Here is a 17,434-nt window from a genome sequence, read left to right as displayed (position 1 = left end):
TGGGACTGTGAAACCTGGGACTCTGGGACCTCAGAGAATCCATCAGGCTTCCCCTCAGCTGAACTTCCTATGGCTCCACCTGCTGAGAATCTATGCCTGCACTGGTTTTCCCCCGATGCATTTTTGACACCACATTTTGCCCAGCCTGAAGCAGCTTCCCCAGCCCATACATGAAGGCTGGGCCCATCTAACACTCTTCTTCAGAGCAATGATATATCAGAACTCCATCTGCTGTGCCTTTAGGCATTTCCTCTCCAGCCTTCCATTTTCCCCTTGACACTTGAAAAGGGACTTTTTTCAGAGGTGGAGGGAGTGAAGCGAGAGTCCCCTTCTTGTTGCCCCGAAGCTCATGTCGCCTCTGCCTTCACAGCTGGAGAGGCTACCAGGGAAAGAGGGCAGCACTGGCATATTGTGCCCGTGGACCATTCAGTTCTCCCAGACACCTTCCAGTCATGTAGCTGTGCCTTTGTGCTGTTGCTGCTCCCTGGAACATCATTTTCCCTCCCTTCTCTGCATGACAAACTCCTATTCAACCCTCAAAGGCCAACTCAGATAGTGCTTCTCCCATGGTATCCTCTTTGATCCCCTTGCGTGATCTGTGATCACGTAGCGCTTTACACATAGCTGAGGATTTCCATTACAGCCCCTTCCACACAGCGCTGCAATGATACATGAGTCAGCCCGCCCACCATCACCCTCCACAGGGGCCAGCAACTGTGCTTTCTCCTCTTTGAATCCCCAGGGCAAACCACAATGTCTGGTATATAGTGGGCACTAAAGCACTGTTTATTGAATGAATGAGTGAACGAGCGCATGAATGAGAGTCATGAAAAGAAAATCAAAAGGAAGGAGCTGGTTGAGTAACCATCTTACCTCTTGCTTTAAGGTCGCCTGCTGTTTGCTGGATACAATGATTATACCATCAACGTCTGGGATGTCCTCAAGGGGTCTCGAGTCTCCATCTTGTTTGGACATGAAAACCGTGTTAGTACTCTACGAGTTTCCCCTGATGGGACTGCCTTTTGCTCGGGATCATGGGATCATACCCTCAGAGTAAGAGAGAAGCTTTTCTACTTTACTGTGTGTGTGAGAGCATGCAGGATTGGTCTTCTTGAAAGCAGAGAGGTCAGAGTAAGCTAGGATGGGCCTGGGCAGCCAAAAGAGACCTCTAATTTCAAGTCTATAGCCACAGATTTGCCTTGGGAGGCAGTGAGTTTCCCATCAATGCAGGTATTCCAGCACAGATACCCTAAAAGTCTGATTCTAGCCTGTGACAAATCCAATTGCCAATCTCACCTCCCAGGAGTACCAGGGTCCTTATCCCAATCACAGACCCCTGTGAAGTCCACACAGAGGCTTCAGGAGACCTGTGAAGTCCATGCAGTTACATGCTAAATTGTGTATGTGTGCATTTTTCCAGGAATAGTGTCCTTATGGCTTTATTAGATTCTCAAAGAGCTCCATGACTGTGTCAGGTGTTGGCTCCCTAGAAATGCCACCGAAATAACTGTTCAGTAGGCAAAACTTACTTCACTGTGGAAGATCACAAACTTGACAGTCTTATTAGCATTTTGCTGCTGCCGCTGCCGCTAAGTCACTTCAGTTGTGTCCGGCTCTGTGCGACCCCATAGACGGCCTCCTACCAGGCTCCCCTGTCCCTAGGATTCTCCAGGCAAGAACACTGGAATGGGTTGCCATTTCCTTCTCCAGTGCATGAAAGTGAAAAGTGAAAGTGAAGTCGCTCAGTCGTGTCCAACTCTTAGTGACCTCATGGACTATAGCCCACCAGGCTCTTCCGTCCATGGGATTTTCCAAGCAAGAGTACTGGAGTGGGGTGCCATTGCCTTCTCCGTAGTAACATTTTAGGAGAGAGCAAAGGCAGATGTTTATCTGCCAAAGGTTTTAAGGGTCTGATTGAAGGTAAATCTTTTGATGGAGGGACTTAAGTAGGATTGAACAAATTTAGGCCATAGCTTAAGATTGTTTGCTGGACACAGGGTCAGGGGAGGGAGAGAATTTCAAAGACTGTCTAGAAAAGTAGCTGGTCATTTGATGCTGCATATTATCCTAAGAAGTGTGTGTCATTTCTAAAATGAGTAATTGAATAGTCCAGTCTTAGGATAAATGGATTTTTTTTTCAAAATTCATGAAATACACAGTGAAGTTATTTGTGATTCCATCATCCTGGGCAAGAGTTTGCTAAATTAATAAAGCCATGTCAGTATACCCAGAGAGCTGGATGCATACAGAGAATTCTGGTTGTCAGTCTAAGAATTACCATTCCTTAGCAAGGGGGCCTGGAGAAGGAAATGGCAACCCACTCCAGTGTTCTTGCCTGGAGAATCCCAGGGACGGGGGAGCCTAGTGGGCTGCCGTCTATGGGGTCGCACAGAGTTGGACACGACTGACACGATTTAGCAGCAGCAGCAAGGGGTCCACAGATGCCCTTCAGACAGTTAACTAAGGGAGAGGGAAAGCAAGGGCCAAAGAAGCACCTTTGAGTTGCTAGGAATGAAGTATTATCCTTCTAAGACATGTGAGTGCTCTATTTTGGATGCAGTGTGTATGTTTGTGTATTAAAGACTGATTTTCTCTCTTTAAACTCAGGTTTTACAAATCAACTGGAAAACAGACTGAAGATTATCTGTTTGTGTCTTTGCAGGTCTGGGCTTAATCACAGTGCACATGGGCACCTGAGAGTAGAACCTGAACTCATCACATGTAAATAGATCTTACTTCTAGAGGGTCTGAGAGTTTCTTGCAACTTAGCTTCAAGTGAGCAGCTCTGTGACTGAAAGTTCACCAAACGCCTCCAACATCACTATTAAAACCATCACCCTGGAAAGATCCCGGTGTGAACCTCCAACACTATGAAAACACCTTCCAGGACAGTGTTTTTCATTTTGAACATTTTTGAAAATATATCTGTTTTTAAGATTATTATAAATTATACTAGTCTCAACTTATTCTCTATTCCTGGTAGAATTCTACTATTCCCAGTAGAATTGACCATTTATTATATTCCGTTTTGTTTCCTGGAATCAAGGTTTTTTTGGAGCACTTTAAGAGCTGATTTTTCTCAGTGTGCATTCTGACATTTGAAACCTTCCCCAGGAACTGCTGATTTTAAGGGACTATGTGAGGACCACGTTACTTGGTCTTAGAAGAAAATTCCAATTCCAAATGTAAGAGACAAAATCAATTCTTTTACATGTGTTTTTATTGTGAAAGTACCCTTTTCAGCCTTGCCTCCTCTTGTCTTTTTTTTTCAGGCAAAACATTTCCGTGTTACAAATGAAGCAGAGATATGGGTAAAATAGACAGGTTTGATCTGTGTATCTTGTGATGGTGGCTTGTATCGGGAGGACGGGACATTTTCTATCATTAGAGGGAAAAGCTAAGTGCTGTTTGGGACACAAACGCTTCTCAGAGGAACCAAAACCTTTCTGTGTGGGAACAGAGGACAGTAAACTTACTTAAAAACCTATTTGTGGTATTAGATGTATTAGGATTAGTAGCATCTACTCAAGCTAAAGTGAATCTTGTCCATATCAATTATACTCATATTTATTGCATTGCAAGTGTAATTACATACACAGATTGATAGCTCTTGAATGATGATGTCTTTGCTTCACTTATACGGAGGAAAAAAACATAATATCCTGCCTTTATTTAAAATTCAGCAGATCCTTCTGGAAGATACCAAGTGCTTTAGTTGTAGGATCCCTTATTTTCAAGTGTAGAAGCTTATCCTTTGTTTTAGAAAATTCCTCATTCATAAAGACAGCATGCATCACTTAGGGAAATAAAAGGTCACCTCAAACCAAAAACCATTCCTGGGTGAGGCTTGCCCTCTGGGTGGTTGTGTCTGCCGGGCCATGTCCTTGTGGTGTCTGAGGGCTGTGCGTGCTGAGTCCCCTGGATCCTCGGTCCCCTCTCGTGGCCCTGCCACAGCCTGGCCCTTCTCCTGATGGTAGTTCTGGCTTTGCAGGCCCAGCCCCAGGTTCTGCTGCTTACAGAGGCCCTTCCAGACCTGGAGCCATCTGATAGGCCTGTAAACCTCAGGGGGTGCACCAGGCCCACCCGCAAAACTACTCATTCAGATATCAAAATGAGTCAGAAATTCCCCAGGCCAGCTTTTCCATAAACTTTTAAAATAAACATAATGGTTATATTCAATCATTTGCCAAGAAAACATTTACTAAGGGTTTTACTACACAGTAGTTCCTGGAGTAGAGAGAGACCATGTGAAAGGCTCCTACTCACCTCCCCCAATCTGCACCCCGTCCATCTCTGCTGCTGTACCCACCTTGAGAACAAGACAGAAGATGGGCCGGAGCATAGCCCAGAGGGACACCTTTCAGCACCTTCTCCATTTAGCGGACTCCATTCTGAGCAGGGGCTCAGGGAAATGGGCAGCAGGTCCACCCAGTTCCTGCCAACTGCTGAAGTGCTGGCCCCACAACGTGTCCTGTGAAATCCCCAAGCTCGGCTCCCAGAAGGTTCTCCCGAGTTTGTTCCTCGGCTCCTCGTTATGGTACTTCCATTTCCCTGTCTCCCACAGACCCTTCCATGTGTCTGCACTCTGACCTGGGCCTCCCAGAAGTGGAGGAAGACAGGGCAAAGGAGAAGTCACTCAGATGCAAGCAAATTCAATGTATATTTGGAGAGGTGGGAGGTATCGTCAGTATATGTGCAAAGTAGTCCCTAACTTTACAATCAGAAAAGTGACTTTCGGGGCCCTAAGAAAGTATTCCCTCCAACACTCACCCCCATGGGCAGTAAGCCACCTCCCCTATAAGTATTTAGTCTCACTTGGGTGTTGTTCAGTAGTGTTATTGATGAAATATGTGGTTGAGAATATACAGACTACATGGAGATTCAGGGATTAAACTTTAGGTAATAAATCGTATTTTGCATATTGAAAATAATACTGAGTGGAGTTTGTTAATCAGGCTTTCTTTTTTTTTTACAAGACTAGGAGGCAAAGGTACTAAACCATTGTGGTGAAGGGGCCAAACAGATGTGCCCACAGGTGTGCACAGCCTTGGACACCCCCTTTCCAGCCAATGAAGAGAAAGGTTAGGCAGAGAAGGGGTTTAACAAGGAGGTGTGTGATGACAGGTGGTGTGGGAAATACCTGTGCACTAAAACCAAGGCAGCTGCTTTGAGGGAGCGGGCGGCTGGCCTCCCAGAAGGGGGTCTGGGTTCGGGGTTCTGCAGTGAGCCCGGGGCCAGAGCAGGTACCCATTATCCACTTCCCTCTTCCCATCCTGGGCCTCCTCCACACCCTTCCCTGCATTGTAAATGACTTTAAAATAGCACAAGTTGTAAGGGCCGTTGCAACCTGGCCTCCTAGTTGCTTGGCCATCTGGCTAGAAGGTGATCCTGCTAACACTTGATTGACCTTAAGAGGGGGACAGCATGGGGACAAAGGTTTAGACCGAGCTTTTCCACTTTTACAGGATATATAATATCTAAATGCCTCTCAGCCTCAGTTTCCTCATCTAGGAAATGGGAGAGCTCTCAAGTTCCTTCCCCTCTTCCCTTTCCTGTTCTCATCCTCTCCCTTCCAACTCCTCCTGTCCCTTCTCCCGCATTCTTCCCCTTGTCCTCCCATCTCCCCCCTCCTCTCTCTCCTTATTTCCCCTCTTTCCTTGTCCCTCTCCTCCTCCCTCTCCCCCTCCTCCCTACTCTCCTCCTTTTTCATTCCTTCCTCTCCTCTCACCCATACAGTCCCTACTCATGTATCAAAATAGTAATTATTAAAGATTCATCTAGGCTAGTGGTTCTCAATGTTTTCATCTAAAGATATCTCTACACTCTTAAAAATTATTGAGGACCCAAAGAGCTTCTTGTTTATGTGGCTTATATCTATCAATATTTATATTAGAAATGAAAACTGAGAAAAATGATGAAACACAGGATTCCAGAAGCACATATTCTACCACCCATCAGTAGCCTCTTGAAAACTCCTGAGAAAATGAGAGTTTTAAAAGCCACACATACAAAAAAGGAGTCAGTATTATTGTGAAAATAGTTTTGACTTTGGGAGGTCCCCTGGAAAGACTCCCAAGGTCATACTGACTTTGAAAGCAGTGTACCTGGGCACAGAGAGGCAGTGGGCAAGGCAAGAGACCAGTAGGGGCTGTGAATCCCTGACAGTCTTTTCAAAGGAAGACCCTTGGGATTCTGGGGTTAGCCCAACTACTGAGTTCAAAGATTAACTGGCACTGGGATTGGAGCTTCCCTCCAAGCCTAGGATTGCTGACTGAGCAGGCATTTGTAGATCTGCAATCCCCAAATGTGCCCACTGGCTCAACAGCAAGTTAAACACACAGACCCTAAGGCCCCTCCCTGGAGATCAGGATCAGGCAGGACTGAAGTGGGCTGGGAATTCTGATGAGGGGGCAAGCTGGGGAAGGGTCTCAGTGAATCTTCTTGTCTGTAGATTCTTTGGGAGCACATGCTCTCTCACCAGTGAGAGGGGAGAATCAGGTCAGTCTTCAGAGCATCTGCCAACGCCTTATGCTCTAACCAGGGCTTGGTGCTAGCTAGGCTGGCCTTCAGGACTGGTCAGTCTCCATGGTGCGTGAACTTACAGTAATTCTGGTGAAAGAAGTGAAATGAATATGTTTCTGTAGTTGCGAAAGGATGCAGACCCTCCAGGGAGGAGATGGGATCAGAAATAATGTGCTGGTTGATTTAACCACATACATAAGAAAAACTCAGTGCAAATATGATATGAACATTTATGCAAAGACTGTGACAACAAAAATTGCCTATCTTTGAACCCCGGGTTATCTGACCAACACACCACTGGGGAATGCTTAACATTTGCCTGGTTACTCATGTAAACCAGGAACCGGAAGTTGCTGTTTCCAACCCGTCTGTGTTCCCCAGTAATAGGTGGCCTCCCCATCTTAGGCGTGTACCTGAGGGAAATGAAAACATGTCCACACAGAAACTTGAGCACGAATGTTCAGAGCAGCTCAAAGTGGAACAACTCAAAGGTTCAACTGCTGATGAATGGATGGCCAAAATGTGGTCTATCTATACAACGGGATATTATTTAGCAATACAAAGGAATTAAGTACTGATTCAAGCTCCAACATGGATGAGCTTTGAAAACATACCAGGTGAGAGAAGCCAGGCACACAGAACCCCATAGTGAATGATTCCATTTACACGAAATGTGCCTATTTCATAATAGGCAGATCCATAGCGACAGAAAGTAGATCAGTGGTTACTGAGGAGATTGGCTCTCCTTTGAGATAATGAAATTGCACAGTAGTCATGGTTGCCCTACAGTGAATACACTACAACCCACTGAAATCTATACTTTAAAAGTGGATTTTGTGGTATTATGAATTATATCACAATAAAGCTGTTTTAGTGTATATGAAAAAATAGTAGGTGGTCTCTAGCTACTTTCAGTACTTTAAAAACAAAATCAGAAACCATATAGGTAAGGCTCACCAAAAATGTCACAAATTGCATTTGGGTTAGAAGTGGTGCAAGTGAGCCTGGTAACCTTGATCAATTCATATTAATAATACAAGCTCCTCTGTAAAGAGCTTTTACTATGTGCCAGGCAGTATGCTAAAGCCTTTGTACATACCAACTCGTGTAACCCTTGTAACAACCTATGATGCAGACAGTTCATCACATCCATTTCTTACATTAGGAAATTGAGGCCGGGAGAGCTGAAAAACTTTTTTCACAGTTGCACAGCTTCTAAGTGGCAGAGCGGGGATTATAGCCAAGTCTGACTGCAAACTGGATAAGAAGTTCTGTGTGGAGGTTATTTATTCATTTGTTTGATTCAGCTGATATTAACCAATGGCAGGGCCAGAGGATTTACTACTAACACCCAGGCTACTCCAAATCTAAGAAACAACTGTGCTTGCTGCTAAAATATAAAGTTCAAAAATATAAAAGCATGACTCCTGTGAAAATAAAACATGAGCCTATATCAAAACATTTAACTTAATAAGGGAACTCATAAGATGTCCCAACCAGCTCAGTTTGACAAGGTTTATATTCCCTTCTGGCAAAATTCATTTCTCACCACATCAGAATCGCTGGCACTTGCAGATCAGGCCCTCAGCAGTAGCATTAGCCAGCTCAGCCTTCACAGAGGGAGTTCTGTTATGGCCACATCCTCTGTCTGTGCTGCATGGCCTCTTCATTCATGGGCATTCATAGAGCAGGCACCATGGCAGCTGTGTAAAGAAGCTCTCTGATAGCCACATAACACAGAATTTTGTCTACTTGATTAGTGAGATCCTCTACAGTGACCACCCTTTGGAGGCATTGACATGGGAGACAAGTGTCTTCAATCTGCACCTGTTCAGAGGGATTCAGCCACATACTTGTGTCCAAGATTTCCTTGTCACCAGTCTTCAAGGTCCTGACCATTCAGCCAAACCATCAGCAGCTGCCCAAGTATCAGTGTAGATCTCTACTCGAGCCATCTCTCACCCCAGACTTAGGGTACAGTCATATATCCTGCTTGAATTTCTAACCAGTGGGAGGATTTTCCTTCACCACTGTCTTCACAAGCCCCCGGGTCCCGAGCAGAGCTATAAGGCTCTAGCCATCCACTTTCATGTGGTACCAGCATATCATATACACCTATCTACAATATATCAATAACCTCAGATATGCAGATGACACCACCCTAACGGTAGAAAGCAAAGAGGAACTAAAGAGCCTCTTGATGAAGGTGAAAGAGAAGAGTGAAAAAGCTGGCTTGAAACTCAACATTCAAAAAACTAAGACCATGGCATCTGGTCCCATCACTTCATGGCAAACAGATGGGGAAAAAATGGAAACAATGACAGACTTTATTTTACTGTGCTCCAAAATCACTGTGAGCAGTGACTTCAGCCATGAAATTAAAAGACACTTGCTCCTTGGAAAAAAAGCCATGACAAACCTAGGCAGTATAGTAAAAAGCAGAGACATCACTTTGCTGACAAAGGTCTGTATAACCAAAGCTGTGGCGTTTCCACCACATGTAGTCATGTATAGACATGAGAGTTGTACCATAAAGAAGGCTGAGTGCTGAAGATTGATGCTTTCGAACTGTGGTGCTGGAGAAGACTCTTGAGAGTCCCTTGAACAGCAAGGAGATGAAACCAGTCAATCTCAAAGGAAATCAACCCTGAACATTCATTGGAAGGACTGATGCTGGAGCTGAAGCTCCAATATTTTGGGCACCTGATGTGAAGGCCTAACTCATTGGAAAAGACCCTGATGCTGGGAAAGATTGGGGGCAGAAGGACAAGGGGGTGACAGAGGATGAGATGGTTGGATGGCATCATCGACTCAGTGGACATGAGTTTGAGCAAACTCTGGGAGATCATGAAGGACAGTGAAGCCTGTTGTGCTGCCGTTCATGAGGTCGGACATGACTGAGCAACTAAACAACACCACAACGTCTACAATCCAGGCTTGAGTTCTTGTCCCTCAGTCAGCTTGTCATAAGCAACTCCCTGGAGGCCATAGGCATGGACTGAGGGGGCAAAGCAACAGGAGTTGGTGTTGCAATGGTCTGAGCCACCTACCCATACAATCCTAAGTCATGGACCTGAGTTCAGTCTCTTATATACCATTTCTACTTGATGATAGATTGCTACTGGGCATGCCTAACTTTATAACCAGATAGGTCCAACAGCATCCATATTATGATGAGATCTCAAACTTCATGATCACCTCATTCAGCTTCTACCAAGACTGAGTAGCAAGCCAGAACCTGCTTCTCAAAAAGAGAATGCTGCTGCTGCTGCTAAGTCGCTTCAGTCGTGTCTGACTCTGTGCGACCCCACAGACAGCAGCCCACCAGGCTCCCCCATCCCTGGGAATCTCCAGGCAAGAACACTGGAGTGGGTTGCCATTTCCTTCTCCAATGCATGAAAGTGAAAAGTGAAAGTGAAGTTGCTCAGTCGTGTCTGACTCTTAGAGACCCCATGGACTGCAGCCTACCAGGTTCCTCTGCCCATGGGATTTTCCAGGCAAGAGTACTGGAGTGGGGTGCCATTGCCTTCTCTGCAAAAGGAAAATAGTTACTGGCAAAAGAGGACATAGACTTGCTTTAGAATCCTACAGGTCTGCACTGCAGTGCTATTGGTGCTCGTCAGAGATTCCATCCAGCTTCCCTATTTGACACTTCAAGTGTCATTGGATCTGTTGGATCATAAGACCCAAGTAGTACAGCAGCTTGTTGTTGCTGATTAGTCACCCCCATGGACTGTAGCCCACCAGGCTCCTCTGTCCATGGGCTTTCCCCAGCAAGAATACTGCATTGGGTTGCCATTTCCTTCTCCAAGGTATCTTCCCAACCCAGGGATTGAACTCACATCTCCTGCATTGCAGGCAGATCCTTTACCACTGCACCACCTGGGAAATCAGCTTGTGCTGCAGCCTAAACAGCTGCAGAGCCTTCTCTTGTTTTACTCCTAAGTCCACCAGCCTGTAGATGGGTTGAGGTTGCATACTCAGATGTGTATGTTGCCTCCAAAGTGACCTACCAAGTTTGTGCCTCTTTCTTTTTGTAGGTGATACAAGTTACAGCTATTCATCTTTCACCCTGGTGGGGATATTTCAAAATGCTCCAGACTAATGAACCATCTCAAATTTCACAGCTGATACCAATTCTGTGTCTGCCTGAGTCCATTCAGGAGAAAGAAGCCATGGAGTAACATGAACAGAGAAAGATTAGTATAAGAAGTACATTAACTATAATAGGGGAGTGGAGTAATGAGGGATTGGCTAGTAAAAAGCGGAGAATTTTAAGTAATATAAGGATGTAGCTATAAGAAACAGCCAAAAGCTGAATAATTCTATTATAGCCACAGTTTAACTGTGCTGTGATTGGCCGTTTCTTTGTCCCATCACTTAGACTGTAGGGTCCTTAAGACCACATGCCTTGTTCTCCATTGTATCTCCAGTGCTAAGGGGGAGACCTAGCACCCCAAAGGCTAGGAGTAAATGAGTGAATGAATGAATGCACGAAAGTAGATAATATTAGTACTCTAGTAGCAACATGCAGGAGAATTACCCTGTTTCCTGTCCTGTACGGCCAGACTCCAACACACACCTGGATGCTTCCATCCAATCGGAGAAAATGCTGATACTACTTTCAAGGGAGTCACCAGTGGAGGGCTGCGTGTAGCCTTTGCCAACCTTTCCTAGTATGAAAGAAAGTGTTGGTGGCTTACTCATGTTTGGCTCATGTAGCCCCCTAGGCTCCTCTGTCCATGGAATTCTCCAGGCAAGAATACTTGCCTGGAGTGGGTAGCCATTCCCTTCTCCAGGGTACCTTCCCCTCCTAGGGATCAAACCCTGGTCTCCTGGATTGCAGGCAGATTCTTTACCATCTGAGCCACCAGGGAACCTCTCCTAAAAGAGAGACAAGTCTAGCCCAGCTGCCCAGACTGTCCCCTCCGGGTTCTTAGTCCCCAAGCCAAAAGCTAAAAACAATAACCCCCAAAGAGTCTCACTCTAGCCCTGACTTCTATGTGAATCCATGCACACCACGGGGCCTCGGCTGTTCCGACCGGAACAAGTGTAGATGGGATTCCCATCAAAGGCTCCTCTCCAGACCTGGGAAAGCAACTGCCTGGGGGCGGGCTGAGCCGAGCCAATGCGAGAAGGGGCGGGGCGCCGGCAGGCCCAGAAAACAGGCCGGGGTCGGACCCCCGGTAGAGGCGGAGCCATGGTGGACCCGTTTAGGGAGCGCACCGCCCGGCTGCTGATGGACTACCTGGAGTTCTGCGCCCGGGAGCCCGGCACTCCAGCTCCTGCGCCGTCCACGCCTGAGGCTGCCGTGCTGCGCCACGTGGCCGCACGTATCCAGGAAGCAAATCGAAACGTCTTGCCCCTATACCGCCGCTACCGCAGGCACCGCGTCGAGCTGGTGGCCAGGATGGCGCAGAGGCTACTCGACGAAGACCCTGGCCCTAGCTGGGGCCGCGTGGCCTCACTCGTGACCTTCGCGGGGTCGCTGCTGGAGAGGCCGCCGCAGACGACCCGACGGCAGGAGAAGAGAGACGACGGCGGCGTTAGCAGGGACTGTCGGCTCCTGGTGGCCCTTCTGTGTGCTCAGTTCTGCGAAAGGCACCGCGCCTGGCTGATGGCTAACGGCGGCTGGGTGAGCGCGAAGGACGCGGGGCTGGTGGGCAGCCTGGGACGCGCCCACGCTGCCGGCTAGCAGAGGGACTCCGAGACGCCAGCCCTGTAGGGCATTCGTTTCAGCAGGACTGGGAAGTTTGGGGTGAAGTCTGACTTTCTGTACTGGTGGAGTCAGTTGCCGAAACAGGCCTAGCTAGACAGCTCGCATACTAAACCATTCTGAAAAAGCATCACTCGGGTTGGCACACTTTGACCCTTCCCTTTACCACCTTCCGGTTTTAGGGTGTACTCGTGTTAGGTCTGGATGCTTTGTTTAGTTAAGTAGATCCCAAAGTGATGAAGTCCGCAATGGGGTGACCTGGGCCAGATGGATTCTTTATACAAAACTTTTAGATGCACCTTTCTGTATGGAGCCCACCGCTCTGCAGGTCAGAGCACACCAGCCTAAAACAAGAGAATGAAAAAGCAGCCCCTGGTCCATCCCCACATCTCTCAGGAAGCACTGAGGCAGAGGTGTCTGGGGGTGGGGTGTGTGCGCCCTGTGGCGGTGCTGACCTGAGGTGCCTTAACTTCTAATTTACTGCGCTTAGCCTTCAATTGTGAGATCGCCTGTCGCCCTGGCTCTCAGCTGTAAGTCATTGATCACTGTGGTCTAGGCTGGAGCAGGAGTTTCACTGCTGCTCCAAAACGAAGCCAATGATCAAGGAGAGTCTGGTCAGCCTGCAGTAAGAGGGTAGAATGCCCTGCTGGGTTCTGAGTGAGACCCCTGCTTCTTTCTTCTCTTCCTTACTGGAGTTGAAGCAATGACTGTAGTGACCCAAGTTACAGAAGAAATGCAGCCAAATTATTAAAACCAGCAATTAAAAACATAATCTAAAAAGCAATTGAAACATAATCGAAAAATAATCTAGGGAAGACCCTGCACTGTTTGCAATTTCCTGACAGACCTGTATAGATGAATTGGGTTCCTTTTGTGGAGGAAGGATAGTATTGAGTCAGAACTTTGACCTTATACGAACAGTTTAAGGTGTTAGCATTAATGGCATCCTTTTGAGGGGATGGGGGCGTAGGTCTTCAAACTCTCCAGGCCTGTGAATTATCAGAAACTCAGCTGAGCCATTAGTCTTAACAAGGCATTTGGCCCCCAAGGGCCTTCCACACTAAAGAGGAAGTTGATGGGGAGGTGGTGTTTTTTTTTTTCCCCTCAACTTTTGGCTAATTACCATTGAGTAAGGAATAATCGTTTAATATCAAAATGCAGAAACTCTCCAATTGGGTAAAGAAGACGTGCCCACATCTCTCTCAGCTGCAGTTAAAATGCCACAGTCTGGATTTCAGGTCCCTTCCTGCCCATTTTTCTGAACGGAACTACTTGCTTTATTGTCTCAGGACATACCTTTCAAGTTAGTAATTTGTCATTTTCCCAAATAGCATCTGTTTTGTGATCAGGAAAAAACAGGCTATAGTATTCTACTTTCTTCTTGGGTTTTGAAAGAAGTGAGTGAAAAGATGAGGATTCCTGCTCTAAGTGACAAAATCACGTCCTCTATGTTCTTCTACCTCTTGTGTTAGACAACTTCTTACAAACCCTAACTGAAAGATTCCTAATTACAAGTAACCTACTGGTCAGGACTTTTTTTTAACTTTTTAAATCCAGGAATTGTCTTAGTGCTTCGTCCAGAAGCACTGTGTGTTTAATTGAGTACAGGTTTTGAGTATTATGAAACAATCTAATTCTCTTCTCCCTCCCCTTTTAGGATGGATTTTGTCTCTCCTTCAGCCACTCATTCCAGCCATCTTGGGAAAGACAGCTGGTCTGGTTTTTCCTCTCATACTGGACAGTAATAATCATAATCTACTACTGGATAAAATTATCGTGAGTTCTAAAATTCTTATTTCTACCTGCCTAACTCTGAGCAACCAAGCAAATTTGAAATGTGAAAGACCAAATCAGAGTAAACCACCTTCTGAGACATTTTTATCTGCATTCATGTAAGGTCGCAAAGAGTCGGACACGACTGAGCGACTGATCTGATATGATGTAAGGAGTCCTACAGTGTTTCAGCCAGCGTTTTAACTCCTGACAACCCAATATATTGGGACAAAGGCACAAGTGGCTCTTTTTAAAATGGGGGACACAGGGGTCGAAAGGCTTATTGCTCCAAAGAATTACAGAAGAAACTGCTTACCATTAACTACGAAATATGGTGCTATTTGCTACATTTGGATAAGAGTGGATATGCGTCTCTCATCTATCCATGATTTCATGTGCTACTGCTGACTGATTTATCAAGGCAGTGTGTCTGGGGTGTAAAATGATACCACAAGTTCCCTGAGTCACAGTCTGACAAAGAATGTAATAGTAAATCTTTTTAAAGGAATCCTTTCTAAATTATTCTTGGTTTCTAGAGTTAATGTATTGAAATTTGTTAAATTTTATTTTTTTATTTCAATAAATTTTTAAATCTTAAGTTTTAATAAATATATGCATCTTTTTCAAAAATGTAGTTGATGTTGCTTGGGATTCAATAAGCCTTTATTCTTAGCAGTAACTTGACAGTTTCCTTTTATTGTCTCTTTAAATATAGCACAGACAATCACTTTAAACATTTAATCAATACACAAGCACTTAGCAAGTCCTTATCTTTCACCTTCCATTCTGAATTCAGTTCATCAGCTGAAGTTGATGGAAAGAGAAAACTTGAAGCCTCTTAGATACTGTACCTGAGGCCTGTGAATTTAGAAGACAAAAGATAGAAAACAGGAGGAAAAACATACATATTTTATTTGTTGCTGTTTTTTACAGAGGACTTTATAGAAAACAAGTGAAAAATAAACATACTTGGGGTTTGTATACCGTTTTAGCAGAGAATGGTAAATTGTGGAGATATGACTAAACAAGGGATTCCCAGGTGGCTCAGTGGTAGAGAATCTACCTGCCAACGCAGGAAATGCAGGAGATGATGGTTTAATCCCTGTTTGGGGAAGATCCCCTGGAGTAGAAAATGGCAGCCTGCTCCAGTATTCTCACCTGGAAAATTCCATGGACAGAGGAGCAAGTCCATGGGGTCTCAAAAGAGTCCGACACGACTGAGCCACACAAGCATGACTAAACAAAGGGAAGGGGTTGGGCTTTCAGGGGTCGTTTTGCATTGGTCAGAAAGTTTGTTTGGGTTTTTCTGTAACATCTTATGAAAAAACCCAAATGCACTTTTTGGCCAACACAATATGTTGTGGGACAGTGACTAGGAAATAAATGGGGGAAGCAAATGGAAGATGAGGATTATTTTAGTAAAATTAATGCAGATTCATCTTGGTATTAACTCCCATTGCCAGTAATAGAAATGTTCTCCCCTTCCTGGTACAAAAAGGCACCTTTCTCACAGGAAATTTATGCCCTCTTTTTAGGCAGGAAGAGGGAGAATAGAGAGCCCTTCCTATATATGCTATTTCTCAGTTTTCTTCAGCTCAAATTAATCGATATGCCAAAGTGGCATATTTGGGGGTAACATATTCTGATCCGTTTCAGTGGTTAACTGTGAGCATAGTTATCCTGCTGCCCACTGGAATCTGTGTCCATATGTCCTTTTGGAGCCCACATGGACCCTGCCAAGCTTGTCAGCAGCCAGGGGAAAAACACGTGTGTGGATAAAAAGCCAGCCTAGATCTGCTTCAGCAGTGTCTCCATAGATGAAGCTGTTGCTGATGCTGTTAGAACAAGACTTCGACCAAAAGAAATGGATAAAACGGTTCAAGATGGGAGAGGTAATGAGACCATTACAAACGGTGCTTCCATTCTGAAACAAACACGAGTGTTAAATCCAGCCGCCAGAATGCTGGGAGCTACGGCTCAAGAGAACCAGGGAAGTGGCGCCACATCAGTGGTCTTTGTTGCTGGCTCACTCTCTCTCTCCGATTGCTGAAACAACTTTTTTCAGAAATGGATTTATTATTTCTGAGTCATTCATGAAGGATTTGGAAAAGGGTATTAAAGTCTTGACGTGCCTTGACCTGTGGAACCAAGTGACAGAGAAAAGTTGTTAGCAGTGCACCCGCTTCGTTGAACTCAGCCACTGTCTCTCAGTATCAAGTGTAAATGCAGGGAGGAGAGCGACAGACCCACCACAGCTGCTGGCGTAGATCTCAGAAGCGCTAAGAAACCTGCTAATCCCCTCGAGGGTGTAATGCTAAGTGAAATAAATCAGACAGAAAGACAAATATCGTGTGATCTCTCTTACAGATGGAATCTAAAAAATAATAAAGAACCAAGCTTATAGATAGAATAAGTTGGTGGTTGCCAGAGGTACGGGGTGGAGGGTGAGAGAAATAGATAAACTGTTGTTTGTTTTTAGTTTAAATAAACTGTCATTTTAAAAAAGAGGCAGGGGCTGGGGGAAAATTTGCTGGGACTGTTCATTGTGAGTTGGTGGAAGGGCTGGTTCTCAACCAAAAGGTGGCCAATTCTGACATAACCAGAATTGAAAAGCCTAAGATTGGGCTTAAAAGCAGATCAGGATAATCAGTGTCTGTTGTGCCCAGATGGACCAAGACCTGAGGGAAGACAGTCTATGTTCTAAGTGAAGAAAATTTTAAAGATGGATAGAAGTCTCTTCTTAAGACATGATCTTAGTGATCTTGTGTTAAGTTTCCTGATCAAAATGAACATTGCAGTAGTTAAGGATATTGAAAGAAACTGGAACCAAGCCACTTGCTCATACTGACCAACTTACTGCTGACATGCTGGGTTTGGGTGAGTGAGCCGAGGGGATGAGTTTACATGATTCTGGCAAACTGCTCAAGGTTACAGGCTGTATAAGCCTAGGAAAAGGTTCCGGTTGTGGTTCCTGGTCCTAACAAACCAGTGCTTGAAGAAGCTGAGCCCTTGATTCATGATGCCCTATGTGTGATTCGTTTTTGAGTGTAGCAGAGAGTTCTTCTTGCAGGAGGGTGTGCTCCAGAAATAGTGGGCCCCGTGGTTAGCTGGATATGCATGAACGTTGAGTGGTATGAGATCCTACTGCGTTTGTGCCTTTACAGATGTTGTGGCGGTCATTTCATCTACACTAGCTAAAACTGCTGGGCTGAATCCCATCCCTACAGTAACAGAACAAAAAACAAGCGAAAAACTGGTGTGCCCAAGGAGAAAATGGTAGGCATTCGTGTCCAAAAGGGTGGTATTTCCAGGGCTTTGGAGGAACTGATGGTTCAGCCTTTGTTGGCTTCAGTCAGTGTACTGACACTAGCAACTGAAACTGTCTGGAGCATCCTGCACATGGATGATGTAAATGCTCAGTAA

General features: G+C 45.4%; 2 protein-coding genes and 2 pseudogenes across 4 annotated transcripts in view; all 4 read left to right on the top strand.

The window, feature by feature from the left end:
• Positions 1 to 3,487, top strand: part of GNB5 (G protein subunit beta 5) — a 33,594-nt gene extending 30,107 nt beyond the window's left edge. The window contains exons 10-12 of one of the 2 annotated variants that reach the window (XR_328185.4): positions 887 to 1,053; positions 2,663 to 3,185; positions 3,273 to 3,487. Coding sequence is in view for 1 of the 2 variants with exons in the window: in XM_006065958.4 (XP_006066020.1) it covers positions 887 to 1,053; positions 2,663 to 2,674 (179 nt within the window). In the remaining variant the exon portion in view is untranslated. Of the gene's footprint in view, positions 1 to 886; positions 1,054 to 2,662 lie in introns of both variants that reach the window. The other variant, XM_006065958.4, reaches the window with a different exon arrangement.
• Positions 3,488 to 11,635: 8,148 nt separating this feature from the next.
• On the top strand, positions 11,636 to 14,641 carry BCL2L10 (BCL2 like 10). 2 transcript variants are annotated; one of them, XM_006065959.4, is made up of 2 exons: positions 11,636 to 12,157; positions 13,896 to 14,641. In XM_006065959.4, exons 1-2 carry the CDS (start codon positions 11,651 to 11,653, stop codon positions 14,016 to 14,018), a joined length of 630 nt encoding a protein of 209 aa, XP_006066021.4. In that variant the 5' UTR covers positions 11,636 to 11,650; the 3' UTR covers positions 14,019 to 14,641. The 2 variants fall into 2 exon arrangements, 1 of the variants encoding a protein (XP_006066021.4); XR_006542784.2 differs by having other exon boundaries at positions 11,636 to 12,280; positions 13,896 to 14,067.
• Positions 14,642 to 14,785: 144 nt separating this feature from the next.
• Positions 14,786 to 17,248, top strand: LOC123328051 (annotated as a pseudogene).
• LOC123328311 lies at positions 16,235 to 17,434 on the top strand (annotated as a pseudogene).

This window comes from Bubalus bubalis, chromosome 11 (genome assembly GCF_019923935.1).
Source record: "Bubalus bubalis isolate 160015118507 breed Murrah chromosome 11, NDDB_SH_1, whole genome shotgun sequence".
Taxonomy (NCBI): domain Eukaryota; kingdom Metazoa; phylum Chordata; class Mammalia; order Artiodactyla; family Bovidae; genus Bubalus; species Bubalus bubalis.
Note: the sequence above shows the minus strand (reverse complement) of the source record. Positions and strands in the feature narration are given on the sequence as shown.

Coding starts and splice junctions, on each gene's coding strand:
- BCL2L10 (XM_006065959.4), top strand. CDS start 11,651: ATGCGAGAAGGGGCGGGGCGCCGGCAGGCCCAGAAAACAGGCCGGGGT. Junction 12,158..13,895: donor TGATGGCTAACGGCGGCTGG/GTGAGCGCGAAG, acceptor CTCCCCTTTTAG/GATGGATTTTGTCTCTCCTT.